Source organism: Pristiophorus japonicus, unplaced genomic scaffold (genome assembly GCF_044704955.1).
Source record: "Pristiophorus japonicus isolate sPriJap1 unplaced genomic scaffold, sPriJap1.hap1 HAP1_SCAFFOLD_546, whole genome shotgun sequence".
NCBI lineage: Eukaryota > Metazoa > Chordata > Chondrichthyes > Pristiophoridae > Pristiophorus > Pristiophorus japonicus.
Window position 1 is genome coordinate 82448 of NW_027254453.1, and position 26133 is coordinate 108580.

The 26133-nt window shown below is 45.1% G+C and overlaps 1 protein-coding gene across 1 annotated transcript in view; it reads left to right on the plus strand.

Annotated features, from left to right (window-relative positions):
- Positions 1–26133, plus strand: part of psmb8a (proteasome 20S subunit beta 8A) — an 87695-nt gene that overhangs the window by 46067 nt on the left and 15495 nt on the right. The window contains exons 2-4 of the mRNA XM_070873691.1: positions 15537–15648; positions 15856–15985; positions 23962–24166. Of these exons, the coding sequence (XP_070729792.1) occupies positions 15537–15648; positions 15856–15985; positions 23962–24166 (447 nt within the window). The remainder of the gene's footprint in view (positions 1–15536; positions 15649–15855; positions 15986–23961; positions 24167–26133) is intronic.

Here is a 26133-nt window from a genome sequence, read left to right on the forward strand (position 1 = left end):
CTCACACACACTCTCACACATACTATCACACAATATCACACACACTATCACACACACTATATCACACACTATCACACACACTATCACTCACTATCACACTCACTATCTCACTCACTATCACTTACGATCACTCACACTATCACTCACTATCACACTCACTATGACACACACTTTCACACACACTATCATACACTATCACACAAAGTATCGCACACACTATCACACTCACTATCACACTCACTATCACACAAAGTATCACACAAAGTATCACACACTATCACACACCTATCACACACTTTCAGACACACTATCACTTACACTATCACTCACACTATCACACACACTGTCACTCACACTATGACACACTATCAGACTCACTATCACTCATACTATCTCACACCTCTCACACACACTATCACTCACACTATCACTTATGATCACACTCACTATCACACACTATGACTCATTTTCACACACATTATCACACACACTCACTATCGCACACTATCACTCACTATCGCACTCACTATCACACACACTATCACTTACTATCACACACACTATCACTTACGATCACTCACATTATCACACACACTATCACTCACTATCACACTCACTATGACACACACTATCACACACTATCGCACAAAGTATCGCACATACTATCGCGCACACTCTCACACTCAGTATCACTCAGACGATCGCACTCGCTATCACACACACTATCACACAAAGTATCATACTCTATCGCACACTATCACACATCTATCACACATACTCTCAGACACACTATCAGACAAACTGTCACACACTATCACACACACTGTCACACACACTATGACACACACTATGACACACACTATGACACACACTATCACACTCACTATCACACTCACTATCACACTCACTATCACACTCACTATCACACACACTATGACACTCACTATCACACACACTATCACTCACACTATGACACACTATCAGACTCACTATCACTCACACTATCTCACACCTATCACACACACTCTCACACACACTATCACTCACGATCACACACACTATCAGTTACACTATCACACACATTATCACTTACTATCACACACACTATCACATCGTATCACACACACTATCACTTACGATCACTCACACTATCACTCAAACTATCACAGACACTGTCACTCACTATCACACACACGATCATTCACTATCACTCACTATCACACACACTCTCACACACACTCTCACACACACTATCACTTACTGTCACACACACCATCACACTCACTATCACAGAAACGATCACACATACTATCACTCACTATCGCACAGTATCTCACACACTATCACACATTATCACACACACTATCACTTACTGTTACTCACAATATCACGCACACTCTCACGCACACTCTCACGCACACTCTCACTCAGACTATCGCACTCACTATCACACACACTATCACACAAAGTATCGCACTCTATTGCACACTATCACACACCTATCACACATACTCTCAGACACACTATCAGACAAACTATCACACACTATCACACACACTGTCATACTCACTGTCACACTCACTGTCACACTCACTGTCACACTCACTGTCACACTCACTGTCACACTCACTGTCACACTCACTGTCACACACACTATGACACTCACTATCACACACACTATCACTCACACTTTCAGACTCACTATCACTCACACTATCTCACACCTATCACACACACTCTCACACACACTATCACTCACACTATCACTTACGATCACACTCACTATCACACACTCACACTCGCACACTATCACACACTATCACACAATATCACAAAATATCACACAATATCACACACACTATCACACACACTATATCACACACTATATCACACACTATATCACACACTATCAATCACTCATACTATCACACACACTATCACACTCACTATCAGTCACACCATCACTCACTATCACACTCACTATCTCACTCACTATCTCACTCACTATCTCACTCACACAATCACATACACTATATCACACACTATATCATACACTATATCACATACACTCTCACACACACTATCACACTCACTATCACACAAAGTATCACACAAAGTATCACACAAAGTATCACACAAAGTATCACACACTATCGCACACACTATCACACAAGTTGTCACACACAATATCACTCACACTATCACACAAACTATCAGTCACACTATCAGTCACACTATCAGTCACACTATCACACACACTATCACACACACTATCACACACACTATCAATCACTCACACTATCACACACACTATCACACACACTATCACAGAGTCTATCACTTACTATCACACACACTATCAGTTACACTATCACACACACTATCACTTACGATCACTCACACTATCACACACACTATCACTCATTATCACACTCACTATGACACACTCTATCACACACACTATCACTCACACTATCACAAAGTATCGCACACACTATCACACACACTATCACACATTATCACACACACTATCACACATTATCACACACACTATCGCACACACTATCGCACACCTATCACACATACTCTCAGACACACTATCAGACAAACTATCACACACTATCACACACTATCACTTACACTATCATACACATTATCACTCATACTATCACTCACACTATCACTCACACTATCACTCACACTATCACTCACACTATCACTCACACTATCACTCACACTATGACACACTATCACTCACACCTCACACACACTATCACTTACGATCACACTCACTATCACACACACTATGACACATTTTCACACACATTATCACACACACTCTCACACTCACTATCGCACACTATCACACACTATCACTCTCACTATCACACTCACTATCACACACACTATCACACAAAGTATCGCGCATACTATCGCGCACACTATCGCGCACACTCTCACACACCTATCACGCACACTCTCGCGCACACTCTCACGCTCACTCTCACGCTCACTCTCGCGCTCACTCTCGCGCTCACTCTCGCGCTCACACTCACTATCACACTCACTATCACACTCACTATCACACTCACTATCACACTCACTATCACACTCTCGCACACACTCACTATCACTCACTATCACACTCACTATCACTCACACTCTCACACACACTCTCACACACACACTCACACACACTCACTCACACTATCACTCACTATCACACTCACTATGACACACACCATCGCACACACTATCGCGCACACTATCGCGCACACTATCACACACCTATCACACATACTCTCACTCACACTCTCACACACACTCTCACACACACTCACTCACACTATCACTCACTATCACACTCACTATGACACACACCATCGCACACACTATCGCACACACTATCGCGCACACTATCGTGCACACTATCTCACACCTCTCACACACACTATCACTTACGATCACACTCACTATCACACACTATGACACATTTTCACACACATTATCACACACACTCTCACACTCACTATCGCACACTATCACACACTATCACTCACTATCACTCACTATCACTTACTATCACACACACTATCACTTACGATCACTCACATTATCACACACACCATCACTCACTATCACACTCACTATGACACATACTATCACACGCACTATCACACACTATCACTCACACTATCACACAAAGTATCGCGCACACTCTCGCGCACACTCTCGCGCACACTCTCGCGCACACTCTCGCGCGCACTATCACACTCACTATCACTCAGACTATTGCACTCACTATCACACACACACTATCATACTCACTATCCCTCACTATCACACTCACTATCACACACTATCACACACACTATGACACACACTATATCACACACTATATCACACACTATCAAATAAAACTATCAGTCACTATCACACACACTATCACACTCACAATCACTCACTATCACCCTCACTATCACGCACACTATCACGCACACTATCACTCACTATCACACACATATTCACAAACACTATCACTTGCTCTCGCACACACTCACTATCACACTCACTATCACACTCACTCTATCACACACACTATCAGTCACACTATCACACACACTATATCACACACTAGCACAAACACTATCACACACACTATCACTTACTATCACACACACTATCACACAGTATCACACACACTATCACTTACGATCACTCACACTATCACACACACTATCACTCAAACTATCACAGACACTGTCACTCACTATCACACACACTATCACTCACTTTCACACACACTTTCACACACACTTTCACACACACTTTCACACACGCTTTCACACACACTTTCACACACTCTCACACACACTATTACACTCACTATCACTTACTGTCACACACACTATCACACTCACTATCACAGACACGATCACACATACTATCACTCACTATCGCACAGTATCTCACACACTATCACACATTATCACACACACTATCACTTACTGTCACTCACACTATCACTTACTATCACTCACACTATCAATCACACTATCACACACATTATCACACACTCTATCACTCACTATCATACTCACTATCACTCACACTATCACTCACACTATCACACATTATCACACTCACTATCACACACACACTATCACTCAATATCACACAAAGCATCACACATTATCGCACACATTATCACTCACTCTCTCACACACACTCTCACACACACTATCACACATACTATCACACACACTGTCACACACACACTTTCACTCAATATCACACATTATCGCACACTCTATCACTCACACTATCACACACTCTCTCACACACTCTCGCACATTATCGCGCACACTCTCGCGCACACTCTCGCGCACACTCTCGCGCACACTCTCGCGCACATTCTCGCGCACACTATCGCACAAAGTATCGCACAAAGTATCACACAAAGTATCACACAAAGTATCACACAAAGTATCACACTCTACCGCACACACCTATCACACACACTATGACACACTATCACACACACTGTCACACACACTGTCACACACACTGTCACACACACTATGACACTCACTATCACACACACTATCACTCACACTATGACACACTATCAGATTCACTATCACTCACTATCACTCACACTATCTCACACACTCTCACACACACTATCACTCACACTATCACACTCACTATCACTTACGATCACACTCACTATCACACACTATCACACACGCTATGATACATTTTCACACACATTATCACACACACTCACTTTCACACACTATCACTCACACTATATCACACACTATCACTCACACTATCACACAAAGCATCACTCACTATCACACTTACTATCACACTCACTATCTCACTCACAATCACATACACTATATCACACACTATATCACACACTATCACACACACTATCACTCACTATCACACACACTATCACCGTCACTGTCGCACACACTGTCACTCACTATCACTCACTATCAGACACACTATCACACACTATCACACACACTCTCACACACACTCTCACACACACTCTCACACTCACTATATCACACACTATCACAAACACTATCACTCACTATCACACACACTATCACACACTATCACTCACTATCACATACACTCTCACACACACTCTCACACACACTATCACTCACTATCACACACACTATCACTCACTATCACATACACTCTCACACACACTATCACACTCACTATCACACAAAGTATCACACAAAGTATCACACACTATCGCACACACTATCACACAAGTTGTCACACACAATATCACTCACACTATCACACAAACTATCAGTCACACTATCAGTCACACTATCAGTCACACTATCAGTCACACTATCACACACACTATCACACACACTATCACACACACTATAACACACACTATCAATCACTCACACTATCACACACACTATCACACACACTATCACAGAGTCTATCACTTACTATCACACACACTATCAGTTACACTATCACACACACTATCACTTACGATCACTCACACTATCACACACACTATCACTCATTATCACACTCACTATGACACACACTATCACACACACTATCACTCACACTATCACACAAAGTATCGCACACACTATCACACACACTATCACACATTATCACACACACTATCACACATTATCACACACACTATCGCACACACTATCGCACACACTATCGCACACACTATCGCACACACTATCGCACACACCTATCACACACACCTATCACACACCTATCACACACCTATCACACATACTCTCAGACACACTATCAGACAAACTATCACACACTATCACACACTATCACTTACACTATCACACACATTATCACTCATACTATCACTCACACTATCACTCACACTATCACTCACACTATCACTCACACTATCATTCACACTATGACACACTATGACACACTATCACTCACACCTCACACACACTATCACTTACGATCACACTCACTATCACACACACTATGACACATTTTCACACACATTATCACACACACTCTCACACTCACTATCGCACACTATCACACACTATCACTCTCACTATCACACTCACTATCACACACACTATCACACAAAGTATCGCGCATACTATCGCGCACACTATCGCGCACACTCTCACACACCTATCACGCACACTCTCGCGCTCACTCTCGCGCTCACTCTCGCGCTCACTCTCGCGCTCACTCTCGCGCTCACTCTCGCGCTCACTCTCGCGCTCACTCTCGCGCTCACTCTCGCACTCACTCTCGCACTCACTCTTGCACTCACACTCACTATCACACTCACTATCACACTCACTATCACACTCACTATCACACTCTCGCACACACTCACTATCACTCACTATCACACTCACTATCACTCACACTCTCACACACACTCTCACACACACTCACTCACACTATCACTCACTATCACACTCACTATGACACACACCATCGCACACACTATCGCGCACACTATCGCGCACACTATCACACACCTATCACACATACTCTCACTCACACTCTCACACACACTCACTCACACTATCACTCACTATCACACTCACTATGACACACACCATCGCGCACACTATCGCGCACACTATCTCACACCTCTCACACACACTATCACTCACACTATCACTTACGATCACACTCACTATCACACACTATGACACATTTTCACACACATTATCACACACACTCTCACACTCACTATCACACACTATCACACACACTATGACACACACTATATCACACACTATATCACACACTATCAAATAAAACTATCAGTCACTATCACACACACTATCACACTCACAATCACTCACTATCACACTTACTATCACACTCACTATCACACTCACTATCTCACTCACACAATCACACACACTATATCACACACTCTATCACTCACTATCACACACACTATCACTCACTATCACCCTCACTATCACGCACACTATCACGCACACTATCACGCACACTATCACGCACACTATCACGCACACTATCACGCACACTATCACTCACTATCACACACATATTCACAAACACTATCACTTGCTCTCGCACACACTCACTATCACACTCACTATCACACTCACTCTATCACACACACTATCAGTCACACTATCACACACACTATATCACACACTAGCACAAACACTATCACACACACTATCACTTACTATCACACACACTATCACACAGTATCACACACACTATCACTTACGATCACTCACACTATCACACACACTATCACTCAAACTATCACAGACACTGTCACTCACTTTCACACACACTTTCACACACACTTTCACACACACTTTCACACACACTTTCACACACGCTTTCACACACACTTTCACACACTCTCACACACACTCTCACACACACTATTACACTCACTATCACTTACTGTCACACACACTATCACACTCACTATCACAGACACGATCACACATACTATCACTCACTATCGCACAGTATCTCACACACTATCACACATTATCACACACACTATCACTTACTGTCACTCACACTATCACTTACTATCACTCACACTATCAATCACACTATCACACACATTATCACACACTCTATCACTCACTATCATACTCACTATCACTCACACTATCACTCACACTATCACTCACACTATCACTCACACTATCACACATTATCACACTCACTATCACACACACACTATCACTCAATATCACACAAAGCATCACACATTATCGCACACATTATCACTCACTCTCTCACACACACTCTCACACACACTATCACACACACTATCACACACACTGTCACACACACTGTCACACACACTGTCACACACACACTTTCACTCAATATCACACATTATCGCACACTCTATCACTCACACTATCACACACTCTCTCACACACTCTCGCACACTCTCGCACATTATCGCGCACACTCTCGCGCACACTCTCGCGCACACTCTCGCGCACACTCTCGCGCACACTCTCGCGCACACTCTCGCGCACACTCTCGCGCACACTCTCGCGCTCACTATCGCGCACACTATCGCACAAAGTATCGCACAAAGTATCACACAAAGTATCACACAAAGTATCACACAAAGTATCACACTCTACCGCACACACTATCACACACCTATCACACACCTATCACACACACTATGACACACTATCACACACACTGTCACACACACTGTCACACACACTGTCACACACACTATGACACTCACTATCACACACACTATCACTCACACTATGACACACTATCAGATTCACTATCACTCACTATCACTCACACTATCTCACACACTCTCACACACACTATCACTCACACTATCACACTCACTATCACTTACGATCACACTCACTATCACACACTATCACACACGCTATGATACATTTTCACACACATTATCACACACACTCACTTTCACACACTATCACTCACACTATATCACACACTATCACTCACACTATCACTCACACTATCACACAAAGCATCACTCACTATCACACTTACTATCACACTCACTATCTCACTCACAATCACATACACTATATCACACACTATATCACACACTATCACACACACTATCACACACACTATCACTCACTATCACACACACTATCACCGTCACTGTCGCACACACTGTCACTCACTATCACTCACTATCAGACACACTATCACACACACTCTCACACACACTCTCACACACACTCTCACACACACTCTCACACACACTCTCACACACACTCTCACACACACTCTCACACTCACTATATCACACACTATCACAAACACTATCACTCACTATCACACACACTATCACACACTATCACATACACTCTCACACACACTATCACTCACTATCACACACACTATCACTCACTATCACATACACTCTCACACACACTATCACACTCACTATCACACAAAGTATCACACAAAGTATCACACACTATCGCACACACTATCACACAAGTTGTCACACACAATATCACTCACACTATCACACAAACTATCAGTCACACTATCAGTCACACTATCAGTCACACTATCAGTCACACTATCACACACACTATCACACACACTATCACACACACTATCAATCACTCACACTATCACACACACTATCACACACACTATCACAGAGTCTATCACTTACGATCACTCACACTATCACTCATTATCACACTCACTATGACACACACTATCACACACACTATCACTCACACTATCACACAAAGTATCGCACACACTATCACACACACTATCACACATTATCACACACACTATCACACATTATCACACACACTATCGCACACACTATCGCACACACTATCGCACACACTATTGCACACACTATCGCACACACTATCGCACACACCTATCACACATACTCTCAGACACACTATCAGACAAACTATCACACACTATCACACACTATCACTTACACTATCACACACATTATCACTCATACTATCACTCACACTATCACTCACACTATCACTCACACTATCACTCACACTATGACACACTATCACTCACACCTCACACACACTATCACTTACGATCACACTCACTATCACACACACTATGACACATTTTCACACACATTATCACACACACTCTCACACTCACTATCGCACACTATCACACACTATCACTCTCACTATCACACTCACTATCACACACACTATCACACAAAGTATCGCGCATACTATCGCGCACACTATCGCACACACTCTCACACACCTATCACACACACTCTCGCGCACACTCTCGCGCACACTCTCGCGCTCACTCTCGCGCTCACTCTCGCGCTCACTCTCGCGCTCACTCTCACTATCACACTCACTATCACACTCTCGCACACACTCACTATCACTCACTATCACACTCACTATCACTCACACTATCACACACAATCACTCACACACACTATCACACTAACTCTCACACACACTATCACTCACTATCACACACACTATCAGTTACACTATCACACACACTATCACTTACTATCACACACACTATCACTTACGATCACTCACACTATCACAGACACTGTCACTCACTATCACACACACTTTCACACACACTATTACACTCACTATCACACACTCTCACACACACTCTCACACACACTCTCACACTCTCACACACTCACACACTCACACACACTCACACACACTCACACACACTCACACACACTCACACACACTCACACACACTCTCACACACTCACACACACTCACACACACTCACACACACTCTCACACACTCTCACACACACTCTCACACACACTCTCACACACACTCACACACTCACTATCACTTACTGTCACACACACTATCACACTCACTATCACAGACACGATCACACATACTATCACTCACTATCGCACAGTATCTCACACACTATCACACATTATCACACACACTATCACACACACTATCACTCACTATCACACTCACTATCACTCACACTATCACACACACTATCACACTCACTATCACACAAAGAATCACACACTCGCACATACTCTCACTCACTATCACACACACACTATCACTCAATATCACACAAAGCATCACACATTATCGCACACACTATCGCACACATCTATCACACACACTCTCACACACACTCTCACACACACTCTCACACACACTCTCACACACACTCTCACACACACTCTCTCACACATACTCACACACACTATCACACTCACTATCACTCACACTATCACACATTATCACACACACAATCACTCACACTATCACACACACTATCACACTCACTATGACACACACTATGACACACACTATGACACACACTATCACACACACTATGACACACTATCAGACTCACTATCACTCACACTATCTCACACCTCACACACACTATCACTCACACTATCACTTACGATCACACTCACTATCACACACACTATGACACATTTTCACACACATTATCACACACACTCTCACACTCACTATCGCACACTATCACTCACACTATCACTCACACTATCACTCACACAATCACTCACACAATCACTCACACAATCACTCACACAATCACTCACACAATCACTCACACAATCACTCACACAATCACTCACTATCACACACACTATCACTTACGATCACTCACACTATCACACACACTATCACTCACTATCACACTCACTATGACACACACTATCACACACTATCGCTCACACTATCACACAAAGTATCGCACATACTATCGCACACACTATCGCGCACACTATCACACATACTCTCACACACCTCTCACGCACACTCTCACACTCACTATCGCACACTATTACTCACACTATCACTCGCTATCACACAATATCACACACACTATCACACACACTATCACATAAAACTATAAGTCTCTCGCACACTATCAGTCACACTATCACACACTATCACACACACACTATCACGCACTATCACACACTATCGCACTCACTATCTCACACACTATCACACTCACTATCATTCACTATCCCACACACTATCCCACACTATCACTCACTATCACACTCACTATCAATCACTATCGCACACACTATTGCACACACTATCACATTCACTATCATACTCACTATCACTCACTCTATCACACACAATCTCACACTATCGCATACACTATTACACACACTCTCACACACATGGAATACTGCGTGCAGTTTTGGTTTCCATATTTACGAAAGGATATACTTTCAGAGAAGGTTCACTAGGTTGATTCCGGAGTTGAGGGGGTTGACTTATGAGGAAAGGTTGAGTAGGTTGTGCCTCTACTCATTGGAATTCAGAAGAATGAAAGATGACCTTATCGAAACAGAGAAAATAGGTGCAGGAGTAGGCCATTCGGCCCTTCGAGCCTGCACCGCCATTCAATGAGTTCATGGCTGAACATGCAACTTCAGTCCCCCGATCAGCTTATGAGGGGGCTTGACAAGGTGGATGCAGAGAGGATGTTTCCACTGATATGGGAGACTAGAACTAGAGGGCATGATCTTAGAATAAGGGGCTGCCCATTTAAAACAGAGATGAGGAGAAATTTCTTCTCTCAGAGGGTTGTAAATCTGTGGAATTCGCTGCCTCAGAGAGCTGTGGAAGCTGGGACATTGAATAAATTTAAGACAGAAATAGACAGTTTCTTAAATGATAAGGGGATAAGGGGTTATGGGGAGCGGGCAGGGAAGTGGAGCTGAGTCCATGATCGGATCAGCCATGATCTTATTAAATGGCGGAGCAGGCTCGAGGGGCCGTATGACCGACTCCTGCTCCTATTTCTTGTCTTCTTGTGATCTTGTGAAACACACGGACATGTGTACACAGACAAGTACGCACACAGGCATGCACACACACCAAGACACGTACACACACCCAGACATGTATGCACAGAGACGTACCCACATACACACACACAGAAGCGCAGACACAGAAACACATACATAGAATCATAGAAAGTTACAGCGCAGAAGGAGGCCATTTCGGCCCATCGTGTCCGCGCCAGCTGACAAAGAGCCACACGGTCCTTGGACAGCAGCCCTGAAGGTTACATATAAACCTATGAACAATGAATAACTGCGACACCCCTTACACTGAAACATTCTACACTCCACCCCAACCAGAGCCATGTGATCTCCAGGAGAGGCAAAAACCAGATAAAAACCCAGGCCAATTTAGGGAGAAAAAATTTGGGAAAATTCCTCTCCGACCATCCAGGCGATCGAAACTAGTCCAGGAGATCACCCTGGCCATATTCTATTCCCTGCAGTACTTACCGTTATATCTTCACCATCCAACAAAAGGTCATCCAGTCTAATCCCAATTACCAGCTCTAGGTCCGTAACCCTGCAGGTTACTGCACTTTAAGTGCCCATCCAATCATCTCTTAAAAGTGGTGAGGGTTTCTGCATCCACCACTCTTCCAGGCAGTGAGTTCCAGATCCCCACAACCCTCTGCGTAAAGAAGCCCCCCCTCAAATCCCCTCTGAATCTTCCACCAACCACCAAAAAACTATGCCCCCTCGTAATAGACCCCTCCACCAATGGAAATAGACCTTTTGTTCATCTACACTATTAAGTGGCTTACCGCTTAATGTGTATACCATTTCTTTATTAGCCCTCCCAAAGTGCATCACCTCACACTTCTCTGAATTAAATTCCATTTGCCACTGCTCTGCCCACCTGACCAGTAGATTGATATCCTCCTGCAGCCCATGACTTTCCTCTTCATTATCAACCACACAACCAATTTTAGTGTCGTCTGCAAACTTCTTAATCATACTCCCTATATTCAAATCTAAATCATTGATATATACCACAACAAGCAAGGGACACCACTGGAAACATCCTTCCAGTCACAAAAACATCCATCAACCATTACCCTTTGTTTCTTGCCTCTGAGCCAATTTTGGATCCAACTTGCCACTTTGCCCTGGATCCCATTGGCTTTAACCTTCATGACCAGTCTACCATGTGGGACCTCATCAAAAGCTTTGCTAAAGTCCATATACACTACATCGTACACACTACCCTCATTGACCCTCCTGGTTACCTCCTCAAAAAATTCAATCAGGTTCGTCAAACACTATCTTCCCATAACAAATCCCTAATTAACCCTTGCCTTTTCAAATGCAGATTTGTCCAGTCTTTCAGGATTTTTTCCAATAATTTTCCCACCACTGACATTAGGCTGGCAGGCCTGTAATTACTCGGTCTATCCCTTTCTCCCTTCTTAAACAAGGGTACCACATTAACAGCCCTCCTATCCTCCAGCACCATGCCCAGATCCAAAGAGGACTGGAAAATGATGGTCAAGGCCTCTGCTATTTCCTCTTTTACTTTGTTCAACAGCCTGGGATACATTTCATCTGGGCCTGGGGACTTATCTACTTTCAAAGCTGCTAAACCCCTTAATACTTCCTCTCTCCCTATATTTATTTCATCCAGAATATCACACTCCTCCTCGATAGCAGTATCTGCATTGCCCCTTTCCTTTGTGAAAACAGATGTAAAGTATTTGTTAAGAACCTTCCCAACATCTTCCACCTCCACACAAAGATTACCCTCATGGTCTCTAATAGGCCCTACCCTTTCTTTAGTTACCCTTGTACTCTTAATATATTTATAGAACATCTTTGGGTTTTCCTTAATTTTACTGGCCAAGAATTTCTCGTGCTCTCTCTTAGAATTCCTAATATCCTTTTTAATTTTGCCTCTTAACTTTCTATATTCCTCTAAAGATTCTATAGTATTTAGCCATCGGTATATGACATAAGCTTCCCTTTTTACTTTATCCTCCCCTGTAAGTCCCTAGACATCCAGGGGGCTCTAGAATTATTATTCACACCCTTTTTCTTTAAGGCCACATGTTTTTCCTAAGCCCTCCGCATCTCCTCTTTGAATGCCTCCCACTGTTCCGACACTGATTTACCCACAAGTTTCCAGTCCACTGTGCTCGAATCACTCCTTAACTTAGCAAAGTTAGCTTTTCCCCAATTTGGGACTTTTATCCCAGGTCTATCCTTGTCCTTATCCATAACCAACTTGAATCTGACTGAATTATGGTACTGGCACCCAAGTGCACCCCCACTAATACCCCTTCAACCTACCCAGCTTCATTCCCCAAAACTCAATCCAAGACCGGTCCCTCTCGTGTTGGGCTTGCTACATACTGACTAAAAAAGTTCTCTTGAATACATTTGAAGAATTCCATACCTTCTATATCCTTCACACTATATTTGTCCCAATCAATATTAGGATAGTTAAAACCCCCTACTATTACTGCCCTATGGTTTTTGGACTTCACAGCAATTAGCCGACATATTTGCTCCTCTATCTCCCTCCCACTGTTTGGGGGTCTATAATAAACAGGCATAATAATTCACTGCACCAATAGTATGATAAAAATATAACTGTTCTCTTTTATTTAGGCACCCAGGCATTTAAGAAAGTGATTGAGATAAACCCCTACCTGCTGGGTACGATGTCTGGCAGTGCTGCGGACTGCGTGTACTGGGAGAGAATGTTGGCCAAACAGTGCAGGTGAGCCATATCTGGACAGCATGGAGCACCTTTCAATTATTGGGAATATGATCAAGTTAAAGGCATGGAATCATACCGCTAGTTTCAATTGCTTTCATTATTCGTTCATGATTAAATATCAAATTACTTTGCAGCAATTAAATCAGATAAATGTCACCAGTACATTTCATCACGTTGCAAGCATTTTCTGATGGTTATATTTTACAGGATATATAAACTACGGAACAAGGAACGCATCTCAGTGTCAGCAGCCTCCAAGCTATTGGCTAACATGGTATATGAGTATAAAGGCATGGGACTGTCAATGAGCACCATGATCTGTGGCTGGGATAAAAAGGTATGTGAGGGGCAGAGGACGGGGAGCGAGGGGGCGAGAGAGAGTGCGAGGGGGCGGGAAGGGGAGAGAGGACGGGAAGGGGAGCGAGAGGGCGGGAAGGGGCGAGAGAGGGTGGGAAGGGGAGAGAGAGGGCGGGAAGGGGAGAGAGAGGGCGGGAAGGGGAGAGAGAGGGCGGGAAGGGGAGCGAGAGGGCGGGAAGGGGCGAGAGAGGGTGGGAAGGGGAGAGAAGGTGGGAAGGGGAGAGAGAGGGCGGGAAGGGGAGAGAGGGCGGGAAGGGGAGAGAGAGGGCGGGAAGGGGAGAGAGAGGGCGGGAAGGGGAGAGAGAGGGCGGGAAGGGGAGAGAGAGGGCGGGAAGGGGAGAGAGAGGGCGGGAAGGGGAGAGAAGGCGGGAAGGGGAGAGAAGGCGGGAAGGGGAGAGAGGGCGGGAAGAAACATAGAAACATAGAAAGGGGCAAGGTATGGCGTGAGGGGGCGTAAACTCACTGTTCACACTCACTGTTCAATATTCACACTCACTGTTCAATGTTCATGTTCAATGTTCACGCTCACTGTTCACGCTCACTGTTCAATGTTCACTCTCTGTTCAATGTTCACACTCTGCTCAATGTTCACTCTCATCAATGTTCATGTTCAATGTTCACTCTCTGTTCAATGTTCACGCTCACTGTTCACATTCACTGATCACACTCACTGTTCAATGTTCACTCTCTGTTCAATGTTCACGCTCACTGTTCACACTCACTGATCACATTCACTGATCACACTCACTGTTCAATGTTCACTCTCAGTGTTCACTCTCACTGTTCAATGTTCACGCTCACTGTTCAATGTTCACACTCACTGTTCAATGTTCACACTCACTGTTTACTCTCACTGTTCACACTCACTGTTTAATACTAACTCTCACTGTGCAATGTTCACGCCCACTGTTCACACTCACTGTTCACTGTTCACGCTCATGGTCCAATGTTCACACTCACTGTTCACACTCACTGTTCATTGTTCAGGCTCACTGTTCAATGTTCATGCTCACTGTTCACACTCGCTGTTCACACTCACTGTTCAATGTTCACGCTCACTGTTCACACTCATTGTTCAATGTTCACGCTCATGGTTCACACTCCCTGTACAATGTTCACACTCACTGTTCAGTGTTCACTCCCACTGTTCAATGTTCACTCTCACTGTTCACGCACATTGTTCAATGTTCACGCTCGCTGTTCACACTCACTGTTCAATGTTCACACTCACTGTTCAATCGCACTGTTCAATCGCACTGTTCAATCGCACTGTTCAATCGCACTGTTCAATCGCACTGTTCAATCGCACTGTTCAATCGCACTGTTCAATCGCACTGTTCAATCTCACTGTTCAATCGCACTGTTCAATCGCACTGTTCAATCTCACTGTTCAATCTCACTGTTCAATCGCACTGTTCAATCGCACTGTTCAATCGCACTGTTCAATCGCACTGTTCAATCGCACTGTTCAATCGCACTGTTCAATCGCACTGTTCAATCGCACTGTTCAATCGCACTGTTCAATCGCACTGTTCAATCGCACTGTTCAATCTCACTGTTCAATCGCACTGTTCAATCTCACTGTTCAATCGCACTGTTCAATCGCACTGTTCAATCGCACTGTTCAATCTCACTGTTCAATCTCACTGTTCAATCGCACTGTTCAATCGCACTGTTCAATCGCACTGTTCAATCGCACTGTTCAATCTCACTGTTCAATCTCACTGTTCAATCGCACTGTTCAATCGCACTGTTCAATCTCACTGTTCAATCGCACTGTTCACACTCACTGTTCAATCGCACTGTTCAATCGCACTGTTCAATCGCACTGTTCAATCGCACTGTTCAATCGCACTGTTCAATCGCACTGTTCAATCGCACTGTTCAATCGCACTGTTCAATCTCACTGTTCAATCTCACTGTTCAATCTCACTGTTCAATCTCACTGTTCAATCTCACTGTTCAATCGCACTGTTCAATCTCACTGTTCAATCGCACTGTTCAATCTCACTGTTCAATCTCACTGTTCAATCTCACTGTTCAATCGCACTGTTCAATCGCACTGTTCAATGTTCACTCTCACTGTTCACACACATTGTTCAATGTTCACGCTCGCTGTTCACACTCACTCTTCAATGTTCACTGTTCACACTCACTGTTCACGCTCGCTGTTCACACTCACTGTTCAATGTTCACACCCACTGTTCACACTCACTGTTCACACTCACTGTTCACACTCACTGTTCAATGTTCACTCTCAGTGTTCACGCTCACAGTTCACGCTCACAGTTCACGCTCACTGTTCACGCTCACTGTTCACGCTCACTGTTCACGCTCACAGTTCACGCTCACAGTTCACGCTCACAGTTCACGCTCACAGTTCACGCTCTCAGTTCACGCTCACTGTACAATGTTCACACTCACTGTCCAGTGTAATGAGACAGGAAAAATAAACGATCTCTTAGTAAAAGATCCTCTCGGAATGAGTGATCACAGTATGGTTGAATTTGTAATACAGATTGAGGGTGAGGAAGTTGTGTCAGAAACGAGCGTACTATGCTTAAACAAAGGGGACTACAGTGGGATGAGGGCAGAGTTGGCTAAAGTAGACTGGGAACACAGACTAAAAGGTGGCACAATTGAGGAACAGTGGAGGACTTTTAAGGAGCTCTTTCATAGTGCGCAACAAAAATATATTCCAGTGAAAAAGAAGGGCGGTAAGAGAAGGGATAACCAGCCGTGGATAACCAAGGAATTAAAGGAGAGTATCAAATCAAAGACCAATGCGTATAAGGTGGCCAAGGTTAGTGGGAAACTAGAGGATTGGGAAAATTTTAAACAACACCAAAGAATGACAAAAAAATCAATAAAGAAAGGAAAGATAGATTTCGAAGGTAAACTTGCTCAGAACATAAAAACAGATAGTAAAAGCTTTTACAGATATATAAAATGGAAAAGAGTGACTAAAGTAAATGTTGGTCCCTTAGAAGATGAGAAGGGGGATTTAATAATGGGAAATGTGGAAATGGCTGAGACCTTAAACAATTATTTTGCTTCGGTCTTCACAGTGGAAGACACAAAAACCATGCCAAAAATTGCTGGTCACGGGAATGTGGGCAGGGAGGACCTTGAGACAATCACTATCACTAGGGGGATAGTGCTGGACAGGCTAATGGGACTCAAGGTAGACAAGTCCCCTGGTTCTGATGAAATGCATCCCAGGGTATTAAAAGAGATGGCGGAAGTTATAGCAGATGTATTCGTTATAATCTATCAAAATTCTCTGGACTCTGGGGAGGTACTAGCGGATTGGAAAGCAGCTAATGTAACGCCTCTGTTTAAAAAAGGGGGCAGACAAAAGGCAGGTAACTATAGGCCGGTTCGTTTAACATCTGTAGTGGGGAAAATGCTTGAAACTATCATTAAGGAAGAAATAGCGGGACATCTAGATAGGAATAGTGCAATCAAGCAGACGCAGCATGGATTCATGAAGGGGAAATCATGTTTAACTAATTTACTGGAATTCTTTGAGGATATAACGAGCATAATGGATAGAGGTGTACCGATGGATGTGGTGTATTTAGATTTCCAAAAGGCATTCGATAAGGTGCCACACAAAAGGTTACTGCAGATGATAGAGGTACGCGGAGTCAGAGGAAATGTATTAGCATGGATAGAGAATTGGCTGGCGAACAGAAAGCAGAGAGTCGGGATAAATGGGTCCTTTTCGGATTGGAAATCGGTGGTTAGTGGTGTGCCACAGGGATCGGTGCTGGGACCACAACTGTTTACAATATACATAGATGACCTGGAAGAGGGGACGGAGTGTAGTGTAACAAAATTTGCAGATGACACTAAGATTAGTGGGAAAGCGGGTTGTGTAGAGGACACAGAGAGGCTGCAAAGAGATTTGGATAGATTAAGCGAATGGGCTAAGGTTTGGCAGATGGAATACAATGTTGGAAAGTGTGAGGTCATCCACCTTGGGAAAAAAAAAACAGTAAAAGGGAATATTAGTTGAATGGGGGGAAATTACAACATGCTGAGATGCAGAGGGACCTGGGGGTCCTTGTGCATGAATCCCAAAAAGTTAGTTTGCAGGTGCAGCAGGTAATCAGGAAGGCGAATGGAATGTTGGCCTTCATTGCAAGAGGGATGGAGTACAAAAGCAGGGAGGTCCTGCTAAAATTGTATAGGGTATTGGTAAGGCCGCACCTGGAGTACTGCGTGCAGTTTTGGTCACCTTACTTAAGGAAGGATATACTGGCTTTGGAGGGGGTACAGAGACAATTCACTTGGCTGATTCCAGAGATGAGGGGGTTACCTTATGATGATAGATTGAGTAGACTGGGTCTTTACTCGTTGGTATTCAGAAGGATGAGGGGTGATCTTATAGAAACATTTAAAATCATGAAAGGGATAGACAAGATAGAGGCAGCGAGGTTGATCCCACTGGTAGGGGAGACTAGATCTAGGGGGCACAGCCTCAAAATACGGGGGAGCCAATTTAAAACCGAGTTGAGAAGGAATTTCTTCTCCCAGAGGGTTGTGAATCTGTAGAATTCTCTTCCCAAGGAAGCAGTTGAGGCTAGCTCATTGAATGTATTCAAGGCACAGATAGATAGATTTTTAACCAATAAGGGAATTAAGGGTTATGGAGAGAGGGCGGGTAAGTGGAGCTGAGTCCACGGCCAGATCAGCCATGATCTTATTGAATGGCGGAGCAGGCTCGAGGGACTAGATGGCCTACTCCTGTTCCTATTTCTTATGTTCTTATGTTCATTCTCACTGTTCAATGTTCACTCTCACTGTTCACGCTCACTATTCGATGTTCACGCTCACTGTTCAATGTTCACACTCACTGTACACACTCACTGTTCACACTCGCTGTTTAATGTTCACTCTCACTATTCAATGTTCACGTTCACTATTCACGCTCACTGTTCAATGTTCACGCTCACTGTTCAATGTTCACACTCGCTGTTCACACTCATGCTCACTGTTCAATGTTCACTCTCACTGTTCAATGTTCACACGCACTGTTCACACTCACCGTTCAATGTTCACGCTCACTGTTCACTCTCACTGTTCACACTCGCTGGTCAATGTTCACGCTCACTGTTCAATGTTCACACTCACTGTATACACTCACTGTTCAATGTTCACTCTCACTGTTCACACTCACTGTTCACACTCACTGTTCAATGTTCACGCTCACTGTTCACACTCACTTACAATGTTCACACTCACTGTTCAATGTTCACGCCCGCTGTTCACACTCACTGTTCAATGTTCACGCTAAATGTCCAATGTTCATGCTCACTGTTCAATGTTCACTCTCTCTGTCCAATGTTCACACTCACTGTCCAATGTTCACACTCACTGTCCAATGTTTACGCTCACTGTTCACACTCACTGTTCAATGTTTACTGTTCACACTCACTGTTCACATTCACTGTTCAATGTTCACGCTCACGGTTCACACTCACTATACAATGTTCACGCTCACTGTTCAATATTCACTCTCACTGTTCAATGTTCACACTGTTCACACTCACTGTTCACTGTCACTGTTCAATGTTCACTCTATTCAATGTCCATGCTCAATGTTCACTCTCACTGTTCAATGTTCACACTCACTGTTTGGTGTTCACTCTCACTTTTCACACCCGCTGTTGACACTCATTGTTCACGCTCACTGTCCAGTGTTCACGCTCACTGCTCAATGTTCACTCTCACTGTTTATTGTTCACCCTCACTGCTCACACTCACTGTTCAATGTTCACTCTCACTGTTCACTCTCACCGTTCACTCTCACCGTTCACACTCACCGTTCACACTCACTGTTCACACTCACTGTTCAATGTCCACTCTCACTCTTCACTCGCTGCTCAATATTCACACTTACTGCTCACATGCACTGTTCACACTCACTGTTCACTCTAACTGCTCATTGTTCACACTCACTAGTCACTCGCACTGTTCACGCTCACTGCAATGTTCACACTCACTGTGCAATGTTCACTCTCAGTGTTCACGCTCACTGTTCAGTATTCACACTCATTGTTCACCCTCACTGTTAAATATTCACACTCACTGTTCAATGTTCACTCGGTGTTCACTTTAACTGTTCACTCTCACTGTTCAATGTTCACACTGTTCACACTCACTGTTCAATATTCACTCTCACTGTTCAATGTTCACACTGTTCACATTCACTGTTCAATATTCACTCTCACTGTTCAATGTTCACACTGTTCACACTCACTGTTCAGTGTTCACTCGGTGTTCACTTTCACTGTTCACTCTCACTGTTCAATGTTCGCACTCACTGTTCAATGTTCACACTCACTGTTCACACTCACTGTTCAATGTTCACACTCACTGTTCACACTCACCATTCAATGTTCACTCTCACTGTTCAATGTTCACATTCGCTGTTCACACTCACTATTCAATGTTCGCTCTCAGTGTTCACTCTCACTGTTCACTGTTCACAATCACTGTTCAATGTTCACAATCACTGTTCACACTCACTGTTCAACATTCACTCTGTGTTCACTCTCACTGTTCAATGTTCACACTCACCGGTCACTCTCAATGCTCACACTCACAGTTCACACTCACTGTTCAATGTCCACTCTCACTGTTCATTGTTCACTCTCAATGTTCACACTCACTGTTCAATGTTCACTCTCACGGTTCAATGTTCACACTCACCGGTCACTCTCAATGTTCACACTCACAGTTTACACTCACTGTTTAATGTTCACTCTCACTGTTCATTGTTTACTCTCACTGTTCACACTCACTGTTCACATCCTCTGTTCAATGTTCACTCTCACTGTTCAATGTTCACTCTCACTGTTCAATGTTCACTCTCACTGTTCACTCTCAGTGAACAATGAGAGCGAACAGTGAGTGTAAACATTGAACAGTGAGAGTGAACAATGAGGGTAAACAATGAACAGTGAGTGTGAACATTGAACATTGAGAGTTAACAGTGAGAGTGAACAGTCGCTCTGTTCACACTCACTGTTCACACTCTCAGTTCATTGTTCACACTCACTGTTCACTCGCACTGTTCAATTTTATCGCTCACTGTTCACACTCAATGTTCACTCCCACTGTTCAATGTTCACTCACTGTTCACACTCAGTGTTCACACTCATTATTCAATGTTCACTCACTGTTCAATGTTAATACTCACCATTCACTCCCACTGGTCACTCTCACTGTTCAATGTTCACACTCACTGTTCACTCTCACTGTTCAGTGTTCACCCTCACTGTTCACTTGCACTGTTCAATGTTCACACTCACGGTTCACTCTCACTGTTCAGTGCTCACACTCACTGTTCACTTGCACTGTTCAGTTTTCACACTCACTGTTCACTCTCACTGTTCAGTGTTCACACTCACTGTTCACGCTCACTGTTCAGTGTTCACTCTTGCTGTTCAGTGTTCACTGTTCAATGTTCACACTCACTTCACTCTCACTGTTCAGTGTTCGCACTCACTTCACTCTCACTGTTCACGCTCACTGTTCAGTGTTCACTCTCACTGTTCACTCGCATTGTTCAATGTTCACTCTCACTGTTCAGTGTTCACACTCACTTTTCACACTCACTGTTCACATTCACTGTTCACACTCACTGTTCAATGCTCGCACTCACTGTTCACACTCACAGTTCACGCTCACTGTTCACGCTCACTGTTCACGCTCACTGTTCACGCTCACTGTTCACGCTCACTGTTCACGCTCACTAATATTAATGAGCGGAGCATTGTGAGCAGTACATGTAGCTTCTGTGTAAGGGTGGGTGGTGAGGAATGTCCCGTGGGGAGTGGGATTAGGAAGCTGATGATTCAGGAGCTCACATCACGCGCATTATTTGTACAGTATAACATGTTGAAAATAACCTGATAGTCTCTTTATTCTCCATTTGTTTTTCAGGGTCCCGGCCTTTACTATGTGGATGACAATGGATTGAGGCTCTCTGGCAACATGTTTTCCACTGGATCTGGCAGCAGTTATGCATATGGTGTTATGGACAGTGGATATAAACATGACCTGTCAGTGCCCGAGGCATATGATCTGACGCAGCGTGCTATTTTCCATGCCACCCAGCGCGATGCTTACTCTGGAGGCACAGTTAACAGTGAGCACAATATTACCACTGTTCTGTTTCTAAACTGTAAACTGGAATTGTACAGCAAGGAGGCAGCCATTCCTCCTCTCCCTCAGTCCCTGCCCTTGCCCCATTCCCCCCTCTCCCCTCTCCCTCAGTCCCTGACCCTTCCACATTCCCCCCTCTCCCTCAGTCCCTGCCCCTTCCCCATTCCCCCCTCTCCCTCAGTCCCTGCCCTTGCCCCATTCCCCCCTCTCCCCTCTCCCTCAGTCCCTGACCCTTCCCCATTCCCCCCTCTCCCTCAGTCCCATTCCCGTTCCCCATTCCCTCCTCTCCCTCAGCCAGTGCTCTTTCCCCATTCCCCCTCTCCCTCAGTCCCTGCTCTTTCCCCATTCCCCCCTCTCCCTCAGTCCCATTCCCTTTTCCCATTCCCCCCTCTCCCACAGTCCCTGCCCTTTCCCCATTCCCCGCTCTCCCTCAGTCCCATTCCCGTTCCCCATTCTCCATCGTCGCTCTCCCTCAGTCCCATTCCCTTTCCCCATTCCCCCCTCTCCCACAGTCTCTGCTCTTTTCCCATTCCCCCCTCTTCCTCAGTCCCATTCCCGTTCCCCATTCTCCATCGTCCCTCTCCCTCAGTCCCATTCCCTTTCCCCATTCCCCCTCTCCCTCAGTCCCTTTCCCCATTCCCCCTCTCCCTCAGTCCCTGCTCTTTCCCCATTCCCCCCTCTCCCACAGTCCCTTCCCTTTCCCCATTCCCCGCTCTCCCTCAGTCCCATTCCCGTTCCCCATTCCCTCCTCTCCCTCAGCCAGTGCTCTTTCCCCATTCCCCCTCTCCCTCAGTCCCTGCTCTTTCCCCATTCCCCCCTCTTCCACAGTCCCTTCCCTTTCCCCATTCCCCGCTCTCCCTCAGTCCCATTCCCGTTCCCCATTCCCTCCTCTCCCTCAGCCAGTGCTCTTTCCCCATTCCCCCTCTCCCTCAGTCCCTGCTCTTTCCCCATTCCCCCTCACCCTCAGTCCCTGCCCTTTCCCCATTCCCCCTCTCCCTCAGTCCCTGCCCTTTCCCCATTCCCCCTCTCCCTCAGTCCCTGCCCTTTCCCCATTCCCCCTCTCCCTCAGTCCCATTCCCCCCCTCCCTCAGTCCCTGCCCTTTCCCCCCTCTCCCTCAGTCCCATTCCCTTTCCCAATTCTCCATCGTCCCTCTCCCTCAGTCCCATTCCCTTTCCCCATTCCCCCTCTCCCTCAGTCCCTGCCCTTTCCCCATTCCCCCCTCTCCCACAGTCCCTGCCCTTTCCCCATTCCCCCCTCTCCCTCATTCCCATTCCCTTTCCCCATTCTCCATCGTCCCTCTCCCTCAGTCCCATTCCCTTTCCCAATTCTCCATCGTCCCTCTCCCTCAGTCCCATTCCCTTTCCCCATTCCCCCTCTCCCTCAGTCCCTGCCCTTTCCCCATTCCCCCCTCTCCCTCAGTCCCTGCCCTTTCCCCATTCCCCCCTCTCCCTCATTCCCATTCCCTTTCCCCATTCTCCATCGTCCCTCTCCCTCAGTCCCATTCCCTTTCCCCATTCTCCATCGTCCCTCTCCCTCAGTCCCATTCCCTTTCCCCATTCCCCCTCTCCCTCAGTCCCTGCCCTTTCCCCATTCCCCCTCTCCCACAGTCCCTGCTCTTTCCCCATTCCCCCCTCTCCCACAGTCCCTGCTCTTTCCCCATTCTCCCTCTCCCTCAGTCCCATTCCCTTTTCCCATTCCCCCCTCTCCCTCAGTCCCTGCTCTTTCCCCATTCCCCCTCTCCCTCAGTCCCATTCCCTTTTCCCATTCCCCCCTCTCCCTCAGTCCCTGCCCTTTCCCCATTCCCCCTCTCCCTCAGTCCCTGCTCTTTCCCTATTCCCCCCTCTCCCTCAGTCCCATTCCCTTTTCCCATTCCCCCCTCTCCCTCAGTCCCTGCCCTTTCCCCATTCCCCCCTCTCCCTCAGTCCCTGCCCTTTCCCCATTCCTCCATC